This window comes from Poeciliopsis prolifica, unplaced genomic scaffold, assembly GCF_027474105.1.
Source record: "Poeciliopsis prolifica strain line A6 unplaced genomic scaffold, Auburn_PproV2 SCAFFOLD076, whole genome shotgun sequence".
Lineage (NCBI taxonomy): Eukaryota > Metazoa > Chordata > Actinopteri > Cyprinodontiformes > Poeciliidae > Poeciliopsis > Poeciliopsis prolifica.
The window spans coordinates 148,406-174,042 of NW_026562451.1; the positions used below are offsets into that span (position 1 = coordinate 148,406).

At 38.7% G+C, this 25,637-nt stretch overlaps 1 protein-coding gene across 6 annotated transcripts in view; it reads right to left on the reverse strand.

Moving 5' to 3' along the window:
- Positions 1-25,637, reverse strand: part of sash1a (SAM and SH3 domain containing 1a) — a 156,800-nt gene that overhangs the window by 3,657 nt on the left and 127,506 nt on the right. For 3 of the 6 annotated variants that reach the window (XM_055021399.1, XM_055021403.1, XM_055021401.1), the window contains exons 5-18: positions 24,021-24,061; positions 23,725-23,814; positions 22,371-22,483; positions 20,078-20,176; positions 14,341-14,476; positions 13,245-14,218; positions 10,212-10,286; positions 9,897-10,040; positions 8,409-8,541; positions 7,576-7,745; positions 6,792-7,001; positions 5,638-5,788; positions 5,049-5,177; positions 861-1,885 (exon numbers count right to left, since the gene is read on the reverse strand). In XM_055021399.1, the coding sequence (XP_054877374.1) occupies positions 861-1,885; positions 5,049-5,177; positions 5,638-5,788; positions 6,792-7,001; positions 7,576-7,745; positions 8,409-8,541; positions 9,897-10,040; positions 10,212-10,286; positions 13,245-14,218; positions 14,341-14,476; positions 20,078-20,176; positions 22,371-22,483; positions 23,725-23,814; positions 24,021-24,061 (3,490 nt within the window). The remainder of the gene's footprint in view (positions 1-860; positions 1,886-5,048; positions 5,178-5,637; positions 5,789-6,791; positions 7,002-7,575; positions 7,746-8,408; positions 8,542-9,896; positions 10,041-10,211; positions 10,287-13,244; positions 14,219-14,340; positions 14,477-20,077; positions 20,177-22,370; positions 22,484-23,724; positions 23,815-24,020; positions 24,062-25,637) is intronic. The other 3 variants (XM_055021402.1, XM_055021404.1, XM_055021400.1) reach the window with 2 other exon arrangements.

Here is a 25,637-nt window from a genome sequence, read left to right on the forward strand (position 1 = left end):
GGGTGCTAAAAGGAGTTTGACGCCAGACGAGTATAGAAGTGTTTTGGAATCCAACTTTTTCATATTAACTGTGGAAAATATGACTGGAAATGTTTTAGTGAATTTACCCAAAGAGAACTGACCCAGCATTTTATGGAGTTCTCAGCAGAATTTGCTTTGCATTCAGTTGTGTTAACTATATATTTTTACTTTGTTCCTACATTTGTCATGTTTTCAAAAGTATCAAATAGATTAACATTTTATAATAAAAACTATTGCAAATTGTACTTAATTAACATTTCAGGATCATAAATAACATTTTTGCTTCTCTACAAACATAAATGGTTTATTTTTGTTAATGTTTTCCAATTCACCATTGGAGAAACAAAATGAACAGGGCCTGAAGTGGAAGCTTTCCAAGCAAGCCCACAGAAAAATCAGTGATAAATGTAAGTATAAACTATCGATTTGCACTGCACTACAGATAATTTATTCATGAACGTGATGCAGATAATATTTTAAAGCTACCAGATGTTAATGATGCAACCATTCATGAATCCCACTTGTTTTCTGATTTGCAACCATAAATCGCAAGATTTGGTGCAACATTACTTAAAGAATAAAAATTATATTCTGAGAGAATATAATTGCAGCATTATTGCTTTTCTATCTATATTGTTAATAAGAAGCAAATCATTCTCTAGTGCCCTCTGCTGGCTTGGAGGATGGTTTGAATATGTTTTGGGCCAGACCCTAATGTTTTACCTAACATTTTTATGCAGCTAAAAATAAATAGCTACCGAAGAAATTAATTGTGAAAATCTGTGTTTTTTTCTTAAGTTAATTTTCTAAACTTGTTTTTGTAGTGGTGCTTTTCAAACCTTGTCAGAGTAAGGCTCCTCTGTCAGATCAATGCTCTCAGCCTGCAGTCGTTGCTCCAGAAGGGTGTGCAGATCAGGACTCATCTTAGTGTGAGAGAGCTTCCTCGTCACAGCCATTTTACCTCCCAGATCTGAGAGCCAGGGAGGTTGCGCTGCTGGTGGAGAGCCTGAATCTTCACCTATAGATGATGCCGATGAGGTGGCACATGGACTGGGAGGAGGACTAAAGGTCTTAGCAGGGAGAGCTGGGGCGCTGAGAACAGGGGTTGGGCTGCTGCTGCGGATTAAGGGGCTACTCGGTTGGGAACGATTGACAGAGTGTGTAGGTGAGGCGGTAGGGGATGGTGAGGAGGGTAGGGAGAGAGACGAGTGACGAACTCCATTGATTAGTCTTTCTCTGGATTTTTTGGCAGGAACAGGAGGTGGAATGGGAGGCTTTTTGGGATGCGACAGGATGATCCTTTCCCCACTGGCACTAGAATCAGGAGGACTTGGAGTGGGACTAGAAAGAGGCTCTGGAAGTTTGGGAGGCTGGACTGTTGGGCACTGGTAGCGGAGAGGAAGCTGGGAGGGTATGGGAGGTCTAACAGACCTTCCTTTGGGACTTACTGCCGGTGTCCCTTTTTGAGTTGGAGAACGCTCCTCCCTGTAGACCTTGACTGGGCTGTGTGCCACTTCCTTTGCTGTTTTAACCACAACGTTCAGATCATCCTTCTGCTCAAGGTCGTGAAGATCTCCCAAAGAGTGAGAACGTTTCCAGAGTCCAGATGGCTGTGGGAGACCATCAAGGTCCTCACAACTGCGGCTAGCCGGGATGGGGGAGTGTTTCTGTGTTTTGCGGAGTCCCAGTAAGTTGAAGCCTTTCAGGGAAGGCTTGATGAAGAAGTTTTTAGGGAACTTTGATCGCTGGTTTTTGCCATTTTGTTGCAGAGCCTCAGTAGAAAGAGTCATAGGTAGTGTGGGGTAGTCTGGAGACTGCATACCTGCTGAAGAGCGACTGGAACGGGATGCTTTTCTGTTTTTCCCTGTAAAACAAAAGTCCATAATTAAAACTGAGGTTCATACAAAGATTTTTTTGTTTGTTTTTAAAAAATAAATGACTAGGTAAACACAACATATTTGTAATAAAGCATCAAATCAATAAATGCTGATCTTTCTTTTGAAATTGCTGTGCCTTTCTCTGAAGTCAAAAGTTAAAAGTTTAACAAATTAAATAAAATAAATTTGTTAAATGTAGTAAGTATTTTATTGACAAAATCAAAACAAAATGTGTGTGAAAAATATAAGTGCAACTCCAACACTGCATTGTTACTTGTTTTAACAAGTCAATAACATAAGTACAAAGTGCTTCAACATGATCAGATATTATTATTGTTCAAAGCTTTTTCATAGGTAAGTATTTAAAGAGCCTAAGAATGACAATGAGATCAGCTTTTTGTCTCACAGTCTGAGACTGACTCAATGTTGCCAACATACTGATTTCTAAATAAAGATACTTGGATGGGACTCTTTTAGAAAGAGGATGCAACAACTTACCGTTTGTCTTTTAGCTTACAGAGCAAAATGGATGAATGAAACGGAGGAAAGCCACATAGATTTTAAAAAGTGTCATCAAAGATACAAAATGTCTAATTAGTACTAATATCTTATAAAATATTTAATGGTCCCTGAACTGAAATGTTCATATCAGATTCTCAACAGAAGATCCACAGCTAGACAGTAACTTCTAATTAATGTGAGATTACAAAAACAGTTCAGTTGTAATTTATATCAGAGCTTAATTTGTGATATTTTTTGAAGCATATTAGTTGATATAATACATTTAGATCATCTCAAACTTGATGAAGTTTAGATTTTATTGACAGCTAAATCACAATATTCTAATTTATTAATATACTCTAGAAAATAATGCAAATAGACAGCATTGGTATTATAGTAAACTTCAATAGCCATCTACTAAACTTACAGATGCATTTTAACACAACACATGACAGTATGGAAGATGTGCTACATCTAAAAGGAGAATTGAGACATGTTTGAGAAAAGTGTTCAGGCCTCCACAGCATTTGTATTTTTCAATCAATGTAGTGAGAGTTTGAGTGATGTTATTACTATCTAAAACAAATAATTTATCTGGTGAAATTTAACTGAAGCTGCACAGAACAAAAGTTCACAGGTGAACAAATTAAATGGCTCAGACTGTTGTCCAATTATCAGCAAATAAAAAAATAAATAAATAAAATCAAAACTATTACTAATAAATAGCTCCAGCTTTAGAATGCTTTGACTCATAGAATCTTCCATTACGAGCCGTGCTGTGACCGATCTTTTGTGCTGCAGTTGTTGCAGACAGAAGATTTAAGGTTCGCGCTTTCCATTCAGGAGGGTTAAAAATAAGACAGTAGAGGTACAACAAACATGAGGACAAAACCCATATTTAAGCTGGGTTCTTTTATTATTATTATTATTATTATTATTATTATTATTATTATTATCAGGAATCGAGACTTCTGCAAAATTCTTCAGAAATATATCTAAAAACATACTTTCTGTTGTATGCTTTATCTGACTGACAAGAATTATGACAACAAGAAGTCACACTTTCTCAGTTCCTGTTTGGAAAATACAATAATTATGCCATTCCAAAGCTGTAATTTCACCTTTGAGTGGCAAAGGTCTTTGGGAAGCCTTGAGTTCAAAGTCCAACATGGCTGCCACTTGTACAAATCTATTTCTACAGTTTGTCTCAAACCACTGGCACACAGTGGTGTATACTCTCAATTTGTTCATGTGTCCTTTTTGTTTGAGCTTATATCTAATTTTTGGCTTATCTTGCAACTAGCAGTCATCACCAAACCAATTAGTAAAACCAACTAATTTTCTGACTTGCTGTAAGCCTTTTTTTTTAAATCTTCCACTAAAATGCTGGGTGCATCTTTAGGTTTAATTGCAAATAAAAGCAATAAAAATAGGTGGATTGTAATTGAAGTATAGCTGTGGAAGCCTGTAATTACAGAAGAAAATGCTGAATATTAAAATATGTTATGCAGTTTGTTTGTGAAGAGCTTAGTGGCATGAAAGGAAAATAAAAACAGACAAGAAAAAGAGGCAAAACAAAAATAAAAAGCAGCACCAGAGTCCCTTTTATTCTTTTTATTGAACAACTTTTTGGATCTATATTAGCAGATTGCACACTTTACTGTTGTGACCAAATGACACATTATACATGGAGGGGAAACCAGTAGCTAACCTGGAGCTATAAAGATAAAGAAATAAGATAAAGCAGTGGTTTATGAAAAATGAAGCTGGAAAAATGTATGTGCTAAATGACAGAAGGCGGCGAATGCAGAGAAACAGTGTCCAGAAAAGAAAAACAAAAAAAAGTAAGACCTCAGCAAGCTTTTATAATCACTCTTTCACAATCTGCACACTATAAATGAAAATATTTTCATCACTTTAGGCACATACTGTATTGTGCAATATATTCACCTATAAAGACAAAAATTGGCAAAGATAAATTATAGCACATATCTGAATGGCTTTATATCTGATAAAATTCACAACTTAAAAGAAACAAAATGGCATCTTCTGACATAATAACTACACTGCAAATTTTTAGTCTGTTTGTATTTATGCCTGCCACGTCCACACAACCCTCAGCAGAAATACTCTATGAGTTCATATTCATCTTCCTGATATCCATCTATAGGCCTTGCAGCCACATTTGGGCCGGTCGGGAATACATGTCCACAGCTGGGCAGGGAGTTTGCCCTCATCAAAACAGTTCTGCGTACTGGGCCAAGTCTCTCCCTTTGTGCTCCCAACAATGTGGGGTGGACTAGGCTTAGAGGTCTGGAGCCGGGCTCCCTCACAGCTACAACCGGACTTTGGCACTGACGGCACAGAACGCCTACAGAGTGGAAAGAGGGGTGAAGAGAGTGCAGTGAAAGCAAAGTTTCTTTTTTATTATTTCTAAAGCACTCATACAAAAAAGGGTTTAGAGAAGAAGGTAAGACTCAGAGATGAAATTGGCATCAAAGCTTATTTGAAGAGAAGGTTGGTGTGCAAATGTTTAGAAAGTAGTGGAGCAGGGAAGAAAACTGAAGGAGGGAAATAGTGAGGCATGATAAAGCAGTAACTCCTATTGGGTCAGGGTAAGATAGCTGGACTAAGTGAAGCAGTCATTACCATTTTCCAGATTTTCATTGCTCTCATAGCAACCTGAATCCCTCGGTGAGTCACCCACAAGGCCTCGGCCCTCTGACAGCAGCTTCTCCTGGGAACCTGACAGTCCGCTGCGCTCTGGATCACTGCTGCCTGGAAACACAGGAACATTTTTCAAGGGAAAAAATGCCTTCAGAGTACTGAGAGTTTTTCATCTTTTTGCACATCACAAGCACATTCTTCATTTTATTTCATTGGGATTTAAAGTGAGAGACAACGCAAGGAAATGCATATCTACAATGTGGAGCATGCTTTCTAAATTTTTTTTATAATTTAAAATCAGAAAATTGTGATTCATATTTGGGTCTTTCATTGCACATCTTAGAGGCAATGACATTTTGCTGAGCACACCAATTAAAAGCTCTGCCATGTTAAAATATGGAGCCAACATTTCTCAGTTGAATAAAGAGCTGGGCTTTTTATTCACCATTCTAGCTCATGGATATATTTAGTCATAAATCATTACTTCTTTGTTTCTGAGGTAATATAGACATAAGGAAGTAAATGAGTGAACAAACAAAAAAAGCTGACATCGGAGCTATATTCTACTCACTGTCATACTCCTGCAGCAGCTCCACAGCTGTAAGCAGCACAGCTCTGTGCTGAGGATCTTTGATGTTCAGCTCATCCAGGTCTTCTTCCTCCAGCAGCTTGAACGTGTCCAGGTCCTCGTAGCCATTGAACAAAAACGTGGGCATGTGCTCCTGTGGAAAGGACATGAAGTAGAGAGAGAAGAACCTATGTCAGAATGTGGAGAGACGAAAACATGCAAATGTAAAACTTTGAAGAAGAAAAAGAATTATTATACAAAAGGAACCAGTTACATTTAATATAAGAATCAAATCAAAGTAACCCTAGGTCACATCCTAAGCCAATGCCCTGACGCATTAAAACGTCACTCACTGTGTGTACAAAGTCATCTGACATTAGTCAAACCACTTCCACTTTTGTGTTTATTTAGGTATTTTAGATGCCTCTAGATTTATTTATATCTACTTATAAGGAGGTAAGATTAAAAGTCTTTGGTGAAAAATGATGCATCTATATGGTCAGAAAAATGCGGTCCTACTGAGATCATTTTGTAGTTTTTAACTGTTAATAATAAAATTAACTATGTGAATCTTATTCAATATAAGGTTTACAATTCTTTAAGTTGATGTGCATCAAACCACAGAACAGGGTGATTTATACTATTATCAAAGATGAAAATCACTTTCTATGTAATAAAAAGCATTCGGGCTTAAAATATGTTGTTAAGCAGTGTGAAGCTAATTTAACTCACGACCTCTAAGAATCTGGTGCTGACCAATTAAACTCTAATGTTATGATGGATAATCAGCAGCAGATGCACAGCTTAGCCCCAGCAACTTTAATCTGTGACTCTGCGGTTGGGTTTGCCGGAGACAAAACAAGACATGCCACAGGAAGTCTCATTTCTATTTCTATTTGCGGAGCCGGATGCCCTCCGGTTGACTGGGTGGGAGGAGATGATAGTGCGCCCGGATCAGGGTGTGGTTGAGCCAATGGTGGTGTTAATGTTTATGAATCAGTGTCAAATCAGATATTGTAGGCAGTGTAGCCTGTAATTGGGTAGACTATATTTGTCTCACAGACAAACATAGTAACAACTGCTTTTTTTATTTTGAAAAATTTGTTAATAGTAGACTAAAAATATTTAATTAGGTATTAGCTCTGTTTTCTGCCCACCTTGAGGTTTATCCGCTCCAGCAGCTCCTCCACCGATGTGGGCTTGGGAGGTCGGCCCTTCCTCCTCCTCCGAATGGGCCTCTTAGGCTTCTCTTCTTCCTCACTCAGCACGTCCACATAGATGAACTTGAAGGTGCCCACTTTGTTGTTGAGCAGACCCATCCATGTTCCCATGGGGGGCTTACTGATTATATCAATCACGTCCCCTTTCTGTGGAAACCAAACAATTGTCAGTTAAAATGTACTGAAAGTGACACTGGTAACAATCAATATCGAATTTCAACAAAATTACTAACACTATACAATGTTCTATACAGCCTTATCCTCATGTATTATTTTAATTTCTGCATCTATGAAATAAACCTGAATGGATTGCAAGTTAGTAAGTTTATAATGCTTACCAACATGTAGGAAATAATCTGCAATCCCAACATATAACTATGTATAAAGAATCTGCTTTCTAAATTGTTTAAAAAAGTTCAGATATTGTGAAGTCTGCTAGATCTTGTGGCATAGATGTATTTTAAAACTCTTCCACATTTGCAAAATAAACTCAGAGAGAAAATATCACTTTAAGTTTTTGTTACTGAAGGTGGTTCAATAAGATATCAAATTTAAATGCTGTTCTTGTTCTCTTAAAGACAATGTCCTTTTCCATTTGTTCTTCAAGAAAAGTTATGTAATTTGACTAATGAGGGTTAAAGCTGAATGCCATTTGAAGAGAGCGAGTGAAATAAGATTCTATACATTTGGATGCATCTTGAACTGAACAGAAAGTCTCCACCTTCAGTTTAAGGGAGTCGGTGTCATAGGGGCTGGGAGTGAAGTCGGTGTGGACTCGAGCCCGGCCGCAGAACGGTCCCCTGTAAGGCGGCTCTTCATCGTCTCCATCCTCCGACTTCACGCTTTCTCTGTTGCTGGCTGATGAGTCAGTGGTGCTCACTGTCTGACCACCTGAATTCAAACATGCACACATATAAATATTTATTTAAAACTGAAGAAAACATGCCAATACATTTGTCAGTGGCCACCTTTTATAAAACAAAAAAATGTAGTTAAAAAACAGACAATTAAATGCAGACTTCCCTCATATATAAACACAGCTAATTTTGTCTAAGCCCTTCTTCTAAACACCGTCTCTTTATGGACCGAATGTCATAAAACGCAAGTCTTGGGAAGCTTTATGATGACGGGTTGGATGTTATGATTGTTCCATAAAGCTCCCATTTTTTTATTCCATTTCTGTCTGTGGTGAGAAAACCAAAAAGAAAAGTTCCCACCAAATCACGGCCGTATGGGAAATTTGTTGGCAGACAGACCAGACAAAAAAAGATGGAGCTTATGAAATTAGTAAAAATAAAATAAGAGGTCAAAATACAGTTGGCAGTTCTACGACTTAAAGGGTGAAATCAGGATTCAAAATCATATTTGGTTATATAACCATATTATAATATAATCTTATAATCTTACATGTTATCCTCAAATCAAGCACACAAAATGGGTAATTCAAACAACTTCCTTTCACTCCAGCACTGGGGGTATGATTTTAGGGAATGTCTCCCCCCTCACAGACTGCAAAAAAAAAACAAAAAAAACAAAACAAAAATAAGTTCTTACTCATTGAACTCTGGCCACTGAGTGAACTGCGCAGGCTTTCCACAGAGCCTCCAGCCTTCAGTTTGGGTTTCTCCAAGGAGTCCGTGTCTGGCAGAGGAGACTGTGGGGAACCGGGGGCTCCGTCAGGACTGGACTGAAGGATGTAAATGACGGGAAGGAAATGTAGATTGGAGAATAACAGAATACGAAGAGAAGAGAAAATAGGAAAGAAACATGAAAGATCAACAGAGGTGGTGGGTAAAAGATGTTCCAAAACTGAAGCAACAGAAATTTGTTTGAAACTGTAACAACTGGCTGTGTTCAGTTCTCTACAGAATTATTTAGTATACTTAAATAACTCCCTGACAACATGACACTGAACTAGTTTTAAGACTATCATAAGTTGCACATGTTGGAGAAATCCACAAGGTGGCACTGTGGTCTACTGAATAGTTGAAATACCTTGGCAAAAACTCAAAATTCACTACTTTTGAGACTGTTCAGACAAACAAACTGTGTATTTACTTACAACTTATTCTTTTTGCTATAACATCAACATGATGACAAGTATTCTGGTATGTTTTTTGTCTTGTGATATAAATCTATGACAACATTCCATATCATCGGCATGTATAGTTCACACCAGAGGGGTGTTTAGATAAAAAAAAGGGGCAATTATGTATGACTGTTTAATGAGAATACATTCTGGTCTTACATAAATATATTTGGAACCTTTAGCTTAAACCATAAGATACAAATTTTTGTTCTGTGTGAAATTGGCTCCATAGACAGGTTTAACTACTTTATGACTTTTCTTCTTCTGCAGCATTCTACTTGTAGTTGTTCTAACTTCCTGGGAGTAAATATGTCCACTTTTTTGTTTATATTGGTGTAGTAGTTTTCTTTAACTTCCATTTGACCAAAAACTTTAGTCTTGGAACTATAGTCCCTTTATATTGTGTAATAATGCTCATAATGTTGCACCTGTGGATTACAACCCACAGGTGCAGACAGATTCCACAGCTGATCAAGTGTCAAAGCCACTTAACGCTTCCCTCCCCACACATAAAATTGGTCCACACTGAGCAAGACAGCCTTTATTTGCTTTTCAATTCCTAAGAAGTCCATGAGCCCAGGGGACACTTACATCACTATTATGTGAGCTCAACGTGGAGAAAACACTCCCCACCCAATAGACCAGGTCCAAGAAGAAGAGTGCAGGGAGAGAAATCGAAATCTTTTTGTTCTGTGACTAACACAAATATTTCCACCCACTCACAGCCTGTGGACAGAACATGTGGGTTTCACTGCAAACATCATCCACATGTTTGCTCCACTTGCTTACATATAGCAAAAACCACCTATTTTTGCAAGCTGCTTAATTTCAAATAAAGCTATGCTTCAGTTGTTCTCAAGGTCTGAATATGACTAATTTTTCCTTAAAACAAGAGAGGCTGCGGTTAATAATATTTGGACTTCCATGTGTGTGTCTAGTTCGGTCCATCTAACCTGCTCAGACAGCGAGCTGCTGTACTTCTTTGACATGCGTTTCCTCATCGTCTCCTTCACCGACTTGACTTTCTTGCCCAGGGAGATCCGAGTGGTGTTGGGAGATTTCACCACCTCTCTGTATATTGCCTCCTGTTCCTTATTCTGCCATTTCAATGAGAATAAAATGCAGACGATGAATATGATTGAGGGAGAACAGGAAGGAACATACAAGGAAAAATAAAAGGGAAAAGAGGGCTAATCGAGAGCAGTTAGGGTCAAAACCAAAGATAATTCATTGCGAAAGGCAAATTAAGCTTGGGCTCCAGCTCTTACATTGGCCTCGGAGGCTGCGTTGACCACATGGAGAGAACGGTTGGACAGGTCAAAGCCCCCGAAGCTGCATGTTCTCTGTGTGGGGGGAGCCAAAACACAAGCAAATGAGTCACGCTCAGAAGGTCATGTTAAAGAAGCAACACCCAACCAATCTGCACACAATGACTCATGCTTGGCTTGAACACAGGCAGTAGTTGGAGTAATGCTTACGGCTGTATGGATTGTATGTAAGTGGCATGACGTCATACGGGACTGAAGACGGCCAACAGACATGATGTAACAAAGAAGTATATAAAAATCCTTTGTACAAATGTGGGTTACAAGCACACTCTTAAGTAAATGAGCTGTTATAATGTTGGCTCCTCCAGGGCTTTATGACTTGCATCTCCAGGGAAAACACCACACTAAAGTTTTCATCATGTGGTAAAAGAAAACACTTCTAAACTATTCCCACATATTAAAGTCATTGTTGCAGTTTACATTTGAAAAGCTGCAATACCAATCTGATTCCAAAATCCTGACAACACAAACTTTTTTTTTATTTTTTATGATAAAGCAGTTTTATCTCTGGTCAGACAAAATAGATACTTTGTCTAAAGAAATCCGATGGTGACCGTAATCGAATGATTTTCAAGCTTAGTCCTTTGTATGCGATCTACCAATCGGGAACCAAAAAAGTCCGGCATTTTTCTAATCTATGAATGCTCCATACGCAAGCGCCAACAGATCTCACTGGCAAAAACACTGTTTGATGTGGAATTTAAGATGTAATATAATGCTAACTGCTCTAGCTTACACACAATGTGATGTTGCCCCTGCTGTTAATATAGTTACTAACTTACTACGTTGATGCAGAAAGCCTTAAGGCTCCTGTACAGTTACGATAAATCAGAACAGGATTTAACGGTCAAACATAACAGTAACTAAGATCTTTGTCTTCTCAAATATTATACTGGACAAAGCTGATATTTATTTTAAAAGGTCGATTAAATATCTTATGACGTGCTGCACATACAATTCTTTCTGAGAGACAGCTATGCCACATTGGGCTGGTTTCTTCAATTTATTCATTTTATCAAGCAAGAAGAAAGGGTATCTTGTGCAGATTTTATTTCTAAGAGAAAATGAGATCAGATGAAATCATTATCAATGTTTCTAAAATTAAACTGTGATAAGTGTATCTAATTTTTCCAAAATTTTAGAAACCATAAGCAACACAAGCAAACACAGAAGGGTGTGGGGCTAATGGTGTGAAGAAAAACTGTCTTTGACTTTATGATGTTACACACAAAAACAATTCAGAATGACAATTATAAACCATCTGAGCACAGTGTGGGTTGATGATGGGAGCTGTTCTTTTACTAGCGTTTTTAAAATAACTTCACTGTGAGTTTAGTCCCGCCTAGAAAGAACAAACATTTCCCCACTGAGATAGCCCTGCACATCGACAAGCTGTTGTATCCGATGTCCACAGCTGCCGCTTGCATCACAGCTAGTGAGAAAAAGTAGTTTGGAGAACAAAATGAAAAAAGAAAAGAAAATAATGGTGATGCTTGATGAAATGGACATGCACCCAGAAAAAATGTCTACCAGAAAGAATATATATATATTCATAAAAATATAAATAAAACAAACAACAACAAAAAAAGCGACATCTGCAGTAGAGGCACGAGCCACAAAAGAAGATAAAAAGCAACAACAAAAAAAAGTGGGTTCGGAGAGTATCTGGATGAGAGCGATCTCCAGTGACTTCACTAGAACATGACAGGATTCAGGTACCCTCAAAGCTGCAGGATAGCGCTACTATATCACCACCCACTCCTCTTGTTTCTGCCTCTTCTTCAGTTAGGATACTGATGCTTTGAAAGGACTACTTTCATCCAAAACCTCATTACTCCCATTTGCAAGCCCTGCAGGATCAAACGTTTCTTCCTATCCCATTTTTTCATGCTATTTTTGGCCTATAGCGTTAGTTTGAAAACTGATAGGCATAAAGTCTGTTCAGTCGCTGGAACTGACTTAATAAGGTCACTCAAGGAATCTATGTTTAAGCTCGAGTTTGTGTGCCGTGCTTTGTTTTAGAATGAGCAGCATGGAGCTTGCGTAATATCCTCTACACCCACAGGGATCAGTGCGACAGTCAGAGTGCGCATGTTCCTCAGGGAGCTGACATTATAAAAGGCTCTTACAGAACTTAACCTCCCGAGTGGGACAACGCAGATTAACGAATCATTTCATATCAATCTGAAAATAGAGAATGGAAGCTGAAAACCTTCACTTAGAGGTCATAGAAGTAGTAACTCCCCAGAGGCTATAATGCCTTTGGTGACTGATGATATTCATTGCCCTTCAATGTTTTTACATTCTTTTCACATTATGACCAAACTTACTGTTTAATCTGGATTTTAATAAAATAGACCAACAGGAAATGGTGAGTAATTGTGGTGCAGAAGGAAAATGATGATAAAACTATGCCTTTTGATATATAAATGAAATTCAGAAATGTATTTCATCTCCATTTAGCCTATCTAAGTCAGTACTTTGTTGATGGGTGCAAATTTCTCCCAAGTCTGCACATCCAGAGACTGGATATTTTGGCCATTCTATTTTGAAAAAAGCTCAACTTGACGCAGAACATTTCTGCACATTGAATTTCAAATTCTGCAACAAACTCTAAATTGGATTTAGATCCAATTAAAAAGAAATATTCAGCTGCAGGCCTTGTCTCAAGTATTTTGCAGATTCCAAACTGTATAATTATGGTTTTCTTCATGTTGTTCAATCACGCTGAGTCCCAATAAAATACTTTAAAGGAATGATATACATTTGAAGGCACAACAGTAATTTCAGGTGTGCCAGTTCTATTTGTTTCCAGCTCACAAGTTTATTTTGCTTCTTTTTCAAACATATGCTATTAAAAATGTTCTTGTACAAATTCTCCTCATCTCAACCATTATGAGCTATTCTGCAACTTTGAAGCACCAAGTCCTGCTCACACGCGGCGGCCGACTTAACCTCACGGTCCAAACTCACAGACTTTTGCTGGATGCGCAAGAGTACACGCTTGGTGCAGCGGTCCACGCTAGCCGCCCACTTCCTGTCCACCTCGCGGTCCTCCTCAAGCAGACAGCGGCGCTCAGCGCGGCTGAGGGTGACTGGGCGCACCAGCTGGGCCCAGTTCAGGTGACCATACAGGCTTCGCTCTACAACGTAGGTGATGTTCAGCTCGCTGACTGCGGTTCGGCCTCGCAGTCTCCGGGGAGGGAACGCCCAGCCCCCGCCTCCGGTCCCGAAACCCTTAGACTTTGTTACATCACAGCGGACGGGGGAGGAAGGAGTGACGGAAAGAGAGGATATGGGGGACTTGGCACTGCGTGAGCGCTGGTATAGGAGGTGCTTGGTGGAGTAAGCATAGTTGGGGTCAGGTTTCCGGTGGGCCCAGCTGCCATGGTGGCGGTTGGAGGGTTGATGTTTGGGACTGCCTTGCTGGCTGTCATCCAAGGAAATCAGGAGACGGGACTGGGAATGGGGTTTGGGGCGAGGTTTGGTGAGACCATAGAAGGCGTAAAGGGCTTCGTTGTTACTTACCCCGTGGGATATGGAGCTCAGCGCCTTCCTCATCTCGCTGTCTGTCGTGGAGCGTGACAGCTTTCCGTCGTCATCAAGTCCACATCCATCAAGTTCTGAGAAAGAAGAGCCACTTCCTGCGGCACCAGAGATGGACCCCCCCAGGTCCCTGGAGCCGGCTGCAGTTCTCCTTGGGGGCCTGATGAGACCGTGGGTGCTGGAAGACTTACTAAAAGTTTTCACCAGCTTGTGCCCAGACCAGGTGTCCAGACTGCTGGATGAAGGGGATGTTGTCAAACTGTCTGTATCTCCATCCAGAGAGAGTTGGTTGTGAATAAGAGATGGCAGAGACGCCTCCTGAGGCAAAGGGGGTTTCTTCAGAACTCCGGTATACAGAGCTGTGTTGTCCTCACAGGAGGGAGTTTCCAGATTCAGAAAATCTAAGGAGACCAAGAGATCAGGGTTCAATGGGTGGGAGGAACTTTCAAAATTAACATATCAAAGAAAACTTGTGTTGATTTGTGGAAACTTTAGTTTCTCATCATCAGTCAGAATCACATACCTTCAGAGGAATGTTTCTTGCCCTCTTCCACCTTGATGAGCTTCTTTCTGACTCGCCGTGTTGAATTAACCAGTTTGTGAAGCCTTTTGAACTTTACAGAGTCCTCAGATTGCTCATCATCCGACTGTTCGCGGGACTGGCGGAAAAAGAATTAGATTAGGATCAGATAAGAGTGCTAATAATTTGAAATCTTATCACGTTTACTTATGATTCAGCCATAAAACATAATCAGGAAAAGAACATTGTTCCATACACTAAGATTTTCAGGATGGTGTTATGATGCAACAAGATGGAAGTTCTGTTTAGGATGACAACAACGTTAGTGAGGTGAGAGATTGAAGGAGATGGATGTAGGCCCACTGCATTGTACAAATGTCTAGCTCATGGACAACCCAGAATGAGTCTCACTGAAATCCTTGAACATCTGAACAGTTAAGCTTTTGATTTCTTTCACAAACAGCTGATGAAAAAACATTCCAACGAACACGCAGGCACAGCTCCTGCCAACGCTGCATGTTACTCCTCTACTTGTCATTCGGTGATAAGTGGGACATAAAGCAATCAGCCTCTCTTCTGTCTTCCTGGTTTCCAAAGCAACACCTCCTCACTGGTCCCACAGATGCCTACAGCTCTGCAGCTGAATTTGCATGATTTAACTTTTTGTCATGTGAACTCTTCAATCCTCTTGGACTCATAATGATTACAAAAAGTAAGGAGATGCTGTCTACAAGAAAAATAATACAAAACAACATTACAAATTAACAAGCTGCCACTATAAAAGTATAAAATAAGTACTAAAATTTTGATTTGATTATGCTAAGTAGTACGTTCATGCACATATTAAACATATTATTATAACTGCAATTATTTTAAAGATAACTATCATTATAACTGTAAAAACAAGCAATTATTTTATGAGTAATTTTAATAATTATTCATTTTTAGCTTGGAATAAAAGCATTTTCTTAAGATAAAGCAGCACTGAGGAATCTGTATTTGACCTGAACTGAAGCGATAGGATGGTTGGACGTTCATTATTCCAATCTTTTTCCAATAAGTGAATACACCATACATAAAGAAGATGGTGCTAAAACCAACACTTTAATTATTCTGAATGTTTTTCATCATCATTGAGGCATTTAAAAATGAAGTCAAACGAAGGACAACAGAATATATTTCAAGGCTTTAAAGTATTTTAAAGACATGTCGAGATTTGTCTGCAATTCATTCAATGTTGTGTGAGACTAAAGGCCTAAAAGACTTTCAGCTCATAAAGATTAACAGAGTAACAAAAAGTTGCACCATAATTTCTTCTTGATCTTTCAACTTGAGCTCATAATCAATGTCAGCCTTTTAAAAATCTATATTAGGATCTACATTGTGGAGATTGATGTTTTGATATGTCTCCTTTTTTAATTTATTTTTTATTAAAACACTGTTTCACGGTGTCCGTTTTCTGACACACAAAGTCTGGCATCACATCTGCTTTTCGTATAAAATATATAAATTATGACCCTTCATGGTAGGACGGTTGATCTTATGTTACATTAAACAGCTAAAATCAGTTTAGACAATTTAGAAAAAGCAGAAATCAGAGAGGCTACTTTTACATATGTTTATTTTTTTTCTAATGCTTTTTTATTGTTAAATATCGATATGTTTTAATCTTTTACAGTATTACCACAAGGCACTTTGGGGTCAAAGTAAAGTTATGATGAGATTGGAAATCAATCACAAGATCCTGATCAATGAGTCTCTAGATAATGCAAAGAATAACAGTATTTTTGTGTAATTAGTGGTAAACTGACATTTTTATATTAGGCCATGTAGCAATACCAGCCCATGACCTGGAATATCCTATATAGTTTAATATAATAACACTGGGTTACCTGTATGTATGCAGACTATCTAAACTTAAACATAGCTTAAAAAAAGACAGCTCATGGAGTATTGTTGACATTGTAACCTCTTCAATTCACACATCACAGCCTTGTATAAAAATAATTTCAGTTCAAGGTGATGTTCGCTTGGAGACAAGAGCAAAAGTATTATAGCAATTCATTTAGGCCTTTGCCAAACCTGCCAAAATCCTTAACTGCACTGCACCTTCACCCCAGACAGTCCTCCAGCTTAACCACACAATTCTAACCGCTCTGCTGACTCCTCAAATTTTTCATTAAATCTGGCTGAGATCTGAGGTTGTTCATTTCAGAAAATGTAATGCACATAAGTGAAAAAAAGACATTGCAAAAAGGCTGCAGGTTCAGCAGAGCAAACAGATTTAAGCTAGACAGATTGTATAACCTTCTTCACATGGTTTTCCATAGAAAAGGTTATAGAGGATGGTAAAGGGGGCGAAAATAACCCTCTCAGCTCAGAACCAAGGATAGTCATCCATGCAAATGACAAGATAATCAGGGGGAAGAGAGTCAGACAAAAAGAGAGTCAAACATATTAAGCCATGAATCAAGGAGGGCTAAATGGCTGCTATTGTAAACAAGGTCAAAGGAGAAATTCCTCCTCCACTATTTCCAGTTCAATTCACAAACTCCTTAAAGCTTTGTTCACAAACTTCGGCAAACAACTTTAAAATTTAAAAACTTTGACATTTTAAATTTTAAAGTTCTGCGCAACAATTTTACATGTAATTGCCAAAAAACAAGTAGCACTATCAACAAAATCTATGACTTGCATTACACATTATACATACATTACGTACCACTTCCTTAATGAAAGCAGCATTCTGCTTCCTCTGGTAAAATCCCACAATTTAACGAAAACAGAACCAGTAAATCCATCCATACTGACCGCACTGTCACGCATCTAAAACCATATCTGCATGCCTGTTTGCATGCTGGCAGATGGAGCCTGTTCAATGAGTTCAGCAGAGAGGAATGAGGGGCTGTTTCGAAGCGCTGTGCTGTACAGCCAGCAGAGAAAAGGCGTGTTGTGCATTGAGAACAATCCCGACGTTTGAGCCCCTCTGACCCTGCCTTGGCCCCCAAATCGCTAATGGCAAGCCCTGGAATGTTAGGCTCAGATCGCCCAGGGAGCGGTGAAAGAGCGCATCGGACAAAAGGGCAGAAAACGACAAACATGTCAACTTCAAACATGCATGTTTCTGGAAATAGAACGTAGGCCAGCTCAGATGAGTAACATTGTTGACTTTTTGAATTTGGGACTGACCTAAATCCGCTTCTGGAAAGGAGATCAGGAATCAGCAGAGGCCTCAGCAGAGAGGGAATGTGTTCTAAAGTGGCCAATTTTGGAACTTCAGACAATATGAGATTTAGCTGAGAGCTCCACAATTTTTTAGCCCTTGGGGACAAGTCTAAGTCCTTTATCCTTGCTCTCCCTGACGCCCTTACTTCCTCTCTGCCTCCAGCATTTGCCTCTTGAGCCGAAGTGTGTGTTCCTCCACACAATACTCCTTCAGTACTGTAACTTTTCAACCCCCCCTCTCATGTCTATAAAATCCCAAATCGATCTATCTTCCTCCAACAGGAAGTCAGCAGCGAGGTACAGCGGACTAATTAATGCGATCAGCACACTCATGCACAATTCAAGCACCCACATCAAAGAGCCAGAGAGAGCATAGGACCTGGGCTCAGTTTATGAATGCCATAACTGACCTACTTTTTGATGTGGAAGGAAATCATTAATCACTATCCTGAAGAATATTTGAATCTTTGCAGAATGGCAAAATAGAGCTGATTTCCTTGGGTTCAACTGAATCACTTTCGAGCAATTAACTTTTCATATGCATTTGATTATCTTATGTCTTAGGAAGAACTTGAGTTTACAGAAGCAAACAGGGCGCTGAATTTAATAAAATGCGGAAATTCCTCTTTGAATGTATTCATCTAACGACTATGAGGTCATGCGTTAGTTTATAATAATAAAAAATAAACATTTGCAAATGTGACTATTTCTGGAAAAAAGTATGGACTGCTTAATGAAAAAATTGCAATGTATTATCACAACAATACAGATATGGTGGGAAGAAATTTTCAGCCTTCTTAGGAATTTTTTGTTTTGATAAGCTGTTTCTTAAAATAAAAAAGTGGGTCAACGTATGGGATCGTCTTGCTGAAAATTCCTCCCTTGATAATCACAATAAATGAACAAAAACACCAACTAGTGTGCACACTCAAACATTTTCACATTTTGTTATACATCACCCACAAATAGCAACATGCTTTTACCACTACACTGTGTATACTTTGACAAATGAATGCATCTTTTTTTAAAGAGAAAGTAAAACAAAAGAGTTTTTAAACAAATAGAAACTTGTAAATTATGGCATGCTTTTGTATTCAGCAGGACTTTTTACCACAGTTCTTTTTACATCTAAGTCTTAATCTCAGTCTAATTGAACAATCACATAACTCTAATACATAAACATCCTTGGATCTAAATCTATCCCCTGTAGTGTCCTGCTGGAAGGAGGATAGCTCATCCTCAAGACTGGTAGAGTCTTTAACAGATTTTGTCTCTCAGGATTTCCCCCTGTGTTTCACAACACTTATCTTCCCATCAGCTGTGATCCTCACTGTATAATGATACCCCAAGTGTTTTTCAAGATGAGCTTGTTGTGGTCAGGTCGACCCTTCTTCCACCACCAATGTCATTGTGCATGCACGACTTTTTGCAGGTGATCACTCTGTAACTCAGATGGTTTGCAGCAAACTATAGAATATGTTCTGCCTTTGCTTCAACAGTTATTTCCTTCGTACCATTTTTCCAAAAAGGCCAGATTTTATAAGAAATAATAGTTGCTGCATCAACAGACTTCTCAAATTGAGCTCTTCTCTGCAGCTTTTCCAATGTTACCATGGGTCTGTTGACTCTTTTTCTTGCCTGGCCAGTCCATTTTGCAGCAGCATGGCCATGTCTCAGTAAGTTTAACCTTGTGCTGTGCTATTGTGCTTCATTTTGGGGCCAAACAGTTGAGTGAATGTCAGACTTTTAAGAGCTTAAGATTGTAAAAAATTGTATAATTTTCTTTCCCCTTCAGAACTACACAATAGTTTTCTTGGTCCACTGAAAAAAACAATAACAAAAAAAAAAAAAAAACTATTAACGAATGTGGTTTTGACAGGAATTAACACTCTTGCAAGGTGCTACAGCTGACTGACCGTCAATGAACAGATTTTCTGAGCCCAAGATTTACAGCATTAGCTTTCTCCAGGGGTTGCAGATCTCTTTCAGGTAACCACAAATCCCTGCTCACAAAATCTGCTGAAAGAGATTTCACAGGGATTAAAAATACCCCTCAAACTGGCTTTCTGTATGTCCCAATTCCAACGGGCTGAGGCAAAGACTGTTTTATTTTCCAGGAACAAACCTCAAATGAGATGCACCTGATGGGACGAAACTGATTAATATATACGGGCGAGTACTTTTACCAAACTGGATGATTTTTTTTTTTTTTATCTACATGAGCTACCATATCAAGAAATCAGTTGAGACAAATAATTACTTCAGAAAACCCAAGTTTTCAGAGGCAAAATGAATTTGAGCAAGTCACATGTGACATTTTTCCCCCAAAGGGAGACACACTGCAATTCAGTCTATTTGTGAATAATAGAGAAGAAGAAAAGCCAAGGTAATAACATTCCCACTTCCAGCACAATTTTCCCTAAAAAAAACCTTAAAGGTGAGAATGTTAAGAGAGGTAGAGTGGGGGAGTGGGGTTTGATGGGGTGTTTGGAGAAGCAGGGAGGGGTGTACTTACATTGCAATTTGAGGACAGGTTTAGATTGGCTGCAGATCCTTCAGTCCACTCTGCAGTGTCAGTACTACTGGACTGTTTGCTGCGCTCATACTCCTTCAGCTACATGGAGAAGAGAAGTTTAGAGAGGCAGAGGGACAGGGCGGACCACCCACTCTCACCCAGCAACACTACGTCTGGCTACAATTTACCGGACCACAGAAACACAGGATTCTTTCATAGTGATTGATTGACATCTAAATGCTACAGCATGGAGCTGGAAACCAGAATCTCATTTTATATATTTTAAATGTGTTTGTAAACTTCAATATATTATGTAACAAGTTGATGCCTGGACACACAAAGAGTAGTTTGTGGATTAGAGTTGAGATGTCATTTTGGCTTTTTATAGGGAACAGTTAAGAAATTATGAATTGTAAGGGAGGGTTGGGGGGATTCCTTGGAGTTGTTATCAGTATCTTACCTGCAGAGGATGGTGCTCAGAATCCAATCAGTTTACAGAAAAATAGAAATGAAAATAGAAATTCTGCCTAGTAAGCTGTACGAATCAGAGTGGAGCAAAAAGTTGGCTTAGATTACATCAAGTGATTTCTTAGCTTGATGGCACATGTCTTTCACATGGAACATTATTATATTATTATAGCAAACAAACGGCTAAGAAAAAATGGAAGTAACCAAACACTTCTATTTAGCCCTCCCTGGCGAGGTCACACTGACCCTGCGTGTGCTTTTACAAAGTTTTACTTTGGGTAATTTCAGGAACCATTGGCTGATGGGAACCCCTTAACCTCTTCTTCCCCCACTGTCCAACCGTGACATCTGCTGCGCTCTGACTAAGTGACATAGTAAGGCCGCAGCAGGGTAAAATAAATTTAAAAATATATATATTATGGTTTCAAAGTTAATAAAACAGCATTTAAAAGATGCTTTAAAATCTTCCTATTTTGAAACCAGATCAAAAAAGCAAAAATCCAATTTAAAATTGATCTGAATCAGATAAAGTACAACCGAGACTAATAGTGTCGAAAGTAAATATTTTAACCCGCTCAATAATAAACTAAACAATCATATTTTAATGCAATGAATAATCTGGTCAGATTCATGTAGAAAAGTGAACTGCATATTTTTGTAAATCAGAAGCCAGTAACATATAACAGATAAAAGATTATATTTTAACGGCAGGAATAACTGCTGTTTTTGGTTTGTATGAAAATAAATTAGATCATATACACTTTTGTTTTAAAAACAGCCTATTTTTACTCATTTACTCAATTCAATTCACTTTATGAATACAGCGCCAATTCACAACAGACACTGTTTCAAGTCATTTCACAAAAAAAACAAACATTGATGCACTGAACTATATAGTCAGTCTAATCCAATTACATGGACAAAGTCCACTTGATAGATTCTAAGTTATTAAAAAATGCAGTCAATTTTAGTTCAAAATGTTCAAACTGGTGACTTTGCAGCAATCAGTCCATCTGCATAAGCTACATTTTTTATTACACCACTGACCAGACAGACCAGATTTCTGCACAGATTAAGATAAAAGACATGTTGAATAAGGCAGTTGAAATTAAATTATTGACAAGTAGTATAATAAACACAACCAGAAAAAAATGTAGAACAATAGTATAAATGTGTAATCCAACTCCTAATTCTGGGCAACTATTCAAGTCATACACAACAAAGAAATACAGCTTATCACAATTTGAAAGACAGGATGTAAGAAAAGAAGTAGGAAGCAGAATAGTGAGAATAGGAAAAGAACCCTACAAAAACCAACTGACTGGCCACAAGAAAATAGATAAGCAAACCAAATGATTATCCACCATATCAAACTAGTGAAAAAAATACAACACACCAAAACATCTTTTCCAACAGGTGGAGCTACTGAGCTAATACTTCACCATTACCATCAACACTGACATTAAGAGCTGAACAACACACCCACACACACTCCAGCAGCTCAAACCCAAACATCCTCCAAATACTGAACCTCAAGACACACCGGTTAATCTGGAGTTTGATTGTGTATTGTCTGTGTTTGCGTGGGTATTAAGGACAATGCAGTATTAGGTATGGGGCCTTGTTTGGGTTAGTAAGAGTGAGTTTTAGTAAGCCAGTGCTACTGTAAGACTATGGAGCACAAGGGGAGGAGGAAATTGGATCTAAGAGGAAGGGAAGAAATGAGTGGGTTGAATCTGGTTTATAGATTGGTTAAGTCATTGAAGCGGGGAGGGAGTTGAGGAGAGAGAGAGTAGACAAAAGAGATTAGGAAAATGATTCCTACCCGAGCCAGAGCTTCTTCTACAGTGATCATTTTTTCTTTAACCATCATCATCAGCTGAATCCGTTCTTCATCGCTCATTGTGATCTCGCTGGCCACATAGCCGATATCGTCTCCTGATCAGACCAAAGGGCAAACATGAAGAAACCAAGAGAGAGAACAATGCTTTGCAACTTTATTCATGCCTTAGAGACCTGACAATATTTTGTCATGCCACAAACTTTGCATGTTATTGGGATTTTATGAAACAGCCCAGCACAAAAGATATAAAATTATGAAATGAAAGAAAATTGATATGGTATTTTCCAATTTTTAAAAAATATAAATCTGAAAATTATGGTTTGGATTGATATTCAGTCCCTCCAACTTTCACTGCAATTAGAGCTTCAAATCATTTGCAGCTGTACTCGCCTCTATCACATTTAGGGAATTTTCTTGCCCATATTCCTTGCAAAATAGCTAAAAAAAATTCAAATTGGATTGTCTGTGACTAATCTGATCAGAACTAGGGCAAGATTTAAGTTTGAACTTTGAACTTTGACTGGTCTGTCCTAACAAATGACAATGTTTTAATCTAAAACATCCTATCATAGCTATGTCTGTCCAGGGTCTTTCGAGCTCAGTGTCTTTTGCAGCCCAAACTGTTCCTTTTTTTCAGGATTACACTGAATGTAGCTCCATTCATCTTCCCAATAAGTCGTAAAGCTTTCCTCTTGCCACTCTTCCATAAAAGCCAGATTTGTGGAGATAATTAAAAGCGCCAGCAGATTCCCCTGCATGAGCAGTTGATCTCTACAGAAACACCAGAGTTAACATTGGCATCTCATCTGCTTCTCTCAATCCTGCTCTTCTTCCCCAGCATATCAGTTGAGATGGACAGCCACATCATCTTTGGTTTGCACTTATACTCTTTATTTTTGGGAGACCTAATGAAGCCATAGCTTTGCTTATCCCTGTCCTGCCTGGTGTGTTCCTTGGTCATTCTGATTTTTGTTTACTTACGTTCCACCACAAGTCCCTAATTTTTTTGCAAGAATAAATATGTTCATATACCACACAATTAAATAAAGTTTAGTTCAAAATTAAGCTATGCATGGGTTAACAGTTTACAAATTAGGGGACTCCCAGGCGTTGGTTACATTGGACTGTATTTGGGACAGGATCAAGGTAAAAAGGACACTAATTAGTTTTTTTCATTTTATTTTTTGGTAAAAATATTTTTAAAAAAACTTAACATTATCCATTTCATTATTATGCGCCTTATAGATCTATACTATAAAATACACTAATATTTGTGTGCCATTTTAAGGTGCATGACTCCTATAACTCAGAAGTGTAAAATGAAAGCCACACCAACCTTTGGATGACTGTCGGGCCACCGGTTTGTGCTGCGCTTTGCGGAAGTTCTGCCAAAAAGATTTGTTTTTTTTCTTATTGTCCCATTTACCTAGAAGAAGAAAACATTATCTTGGTTGATGCCCAAAATCCTTTTACAGAGCCTCAATGTGCTCCAAATGTCAGTTCCAGTTTATAGCAACGGCTTGCAAGTACAGATTTAAAGGGACCAATAAATCGACAAGGACTATATTAAACTTCAGATCCTAGATCCACTTAGAAATCTGAAGGTAAACCCAATTTTGTATCTTAGCTTACCTCCAGATCCATCTTCAGAGCTGGACTTGTGCAGAGGCATCCTGCAGAAAAAACAAAAAGGAGAAAAAACATGAAGTCAGTGGAATTACAAGTGCAATGCTTCATTTACTTCCAAATAACTCCTTCTGTTTGAGTAGTAGTGCAAAAGCGCATCAGCCCTATTCAAGCATACAAGTGTGGGGGACATTTTTGATGAAGTGGTGCTGCAGTTCAGCCTGTTTGCCACTTGGGATCAGTAATGATACTTGAGAGATTGTGAACCAGGCTCCCGAGGCTTGAGAGGGAGAGGGCGAAGAGGACGGGAAAACAAATTTGCATAGTAGAATATGGTTAGAAATCTAAAAAAAAAAAAAAACAGACAGGGGCCAGCAAAATGAAAAGAAAACTGGACGACAAGCTGTACAAGCAAGAGACAAGGAAAAGTATAGATTGGAAGAAGAGAAGCGGCCAGAAGCTGGAGGCGGAGGGACAGAGACCACAGGGCAGACTCAGCCTGTTTGTGTTTCTACTTCCATCCTCAGAAAAGACACTTAGGAAAAGAGAGAAAGAAAAGGTGGGGGGGGGAATGAGGGCATAAGACAGACAGACATGGAAAATATTTGAGTGAAAAAATATCCCCATTATCTGTATCAACTGGAACAAAACCATTATTTATTTTTTTTTCTTTTCTAAAACTGCATTCAGCTTCCAATCGAAAAGTCATGCAAGAGCAGTTTAAGCTTATTTTCCAGCCCGCACAGCAGCATGTCAGCTCTAGGTGGACTCTCCTTTGCTCAAAGATGAGAAATCCCATCTATATCTGTCAACTTCACATAACAGGGCAAGCTTTATAGATTTCAGCTTGAAGTAGATGTTGAAAACTTGTGTAAAGTTATCTGAGACATTGTGAGAAGAGGAGGAAATTTTGAAGGCTTGAAGAGACATAAACCACGTCTTTTTTTTTCTGGTTAAGTTGGCTAATGTTGAATGATTATAATGCAAAGAACTGCAAATTTACACCGTGTATTACTTGTGTCTGTTTGATTTGTTTACATTAGGGCGCATTTCATGACTTTGGCTACCAGCACGTGCAGAGCCAGACATTAAAGCGATGCGAAAATGTCCAACAAGATCAAAGCTCCATGAAGAGCTTATTTCCCCCTCTGCAATGTAACTAAATGTCCGTGTGCGTGTGCACAGGAGCACGTGTTTGTTCAAACACGGCACTCCTCTCATGGTGCAGTGGGAAATCTCAGAGCCGCTTAAACCTTGGCTACCATGGAAACATAATGAGATGCTAATTGAATGGAGGCCTGTAAGGTTCACCCCTCTGCTCAACCACCACCCTCCCCCTTTACTTAGGCTAGAGCCAAAGCTAATGCTAATGGACCTCACTCAATAGAAGCTTTTCTATGACAGCATTGCAGCCCCCCCTACCCACCAAACACACCCACTATAAATTAACCCTCACTTGGTACACATACACACACTGACGGGCTTTTAAAGTCCTTGGATGTTTTCAGTTGGAGTTCAGGCAGCTCAGGCATTGTGTCGCTCTGTACCTTAATTGGTTTAACCTTAAATCTTTGCCATGGTTTTCAGTTTCAGTTCATCTCTGTAGATTCAGTATTAATATCT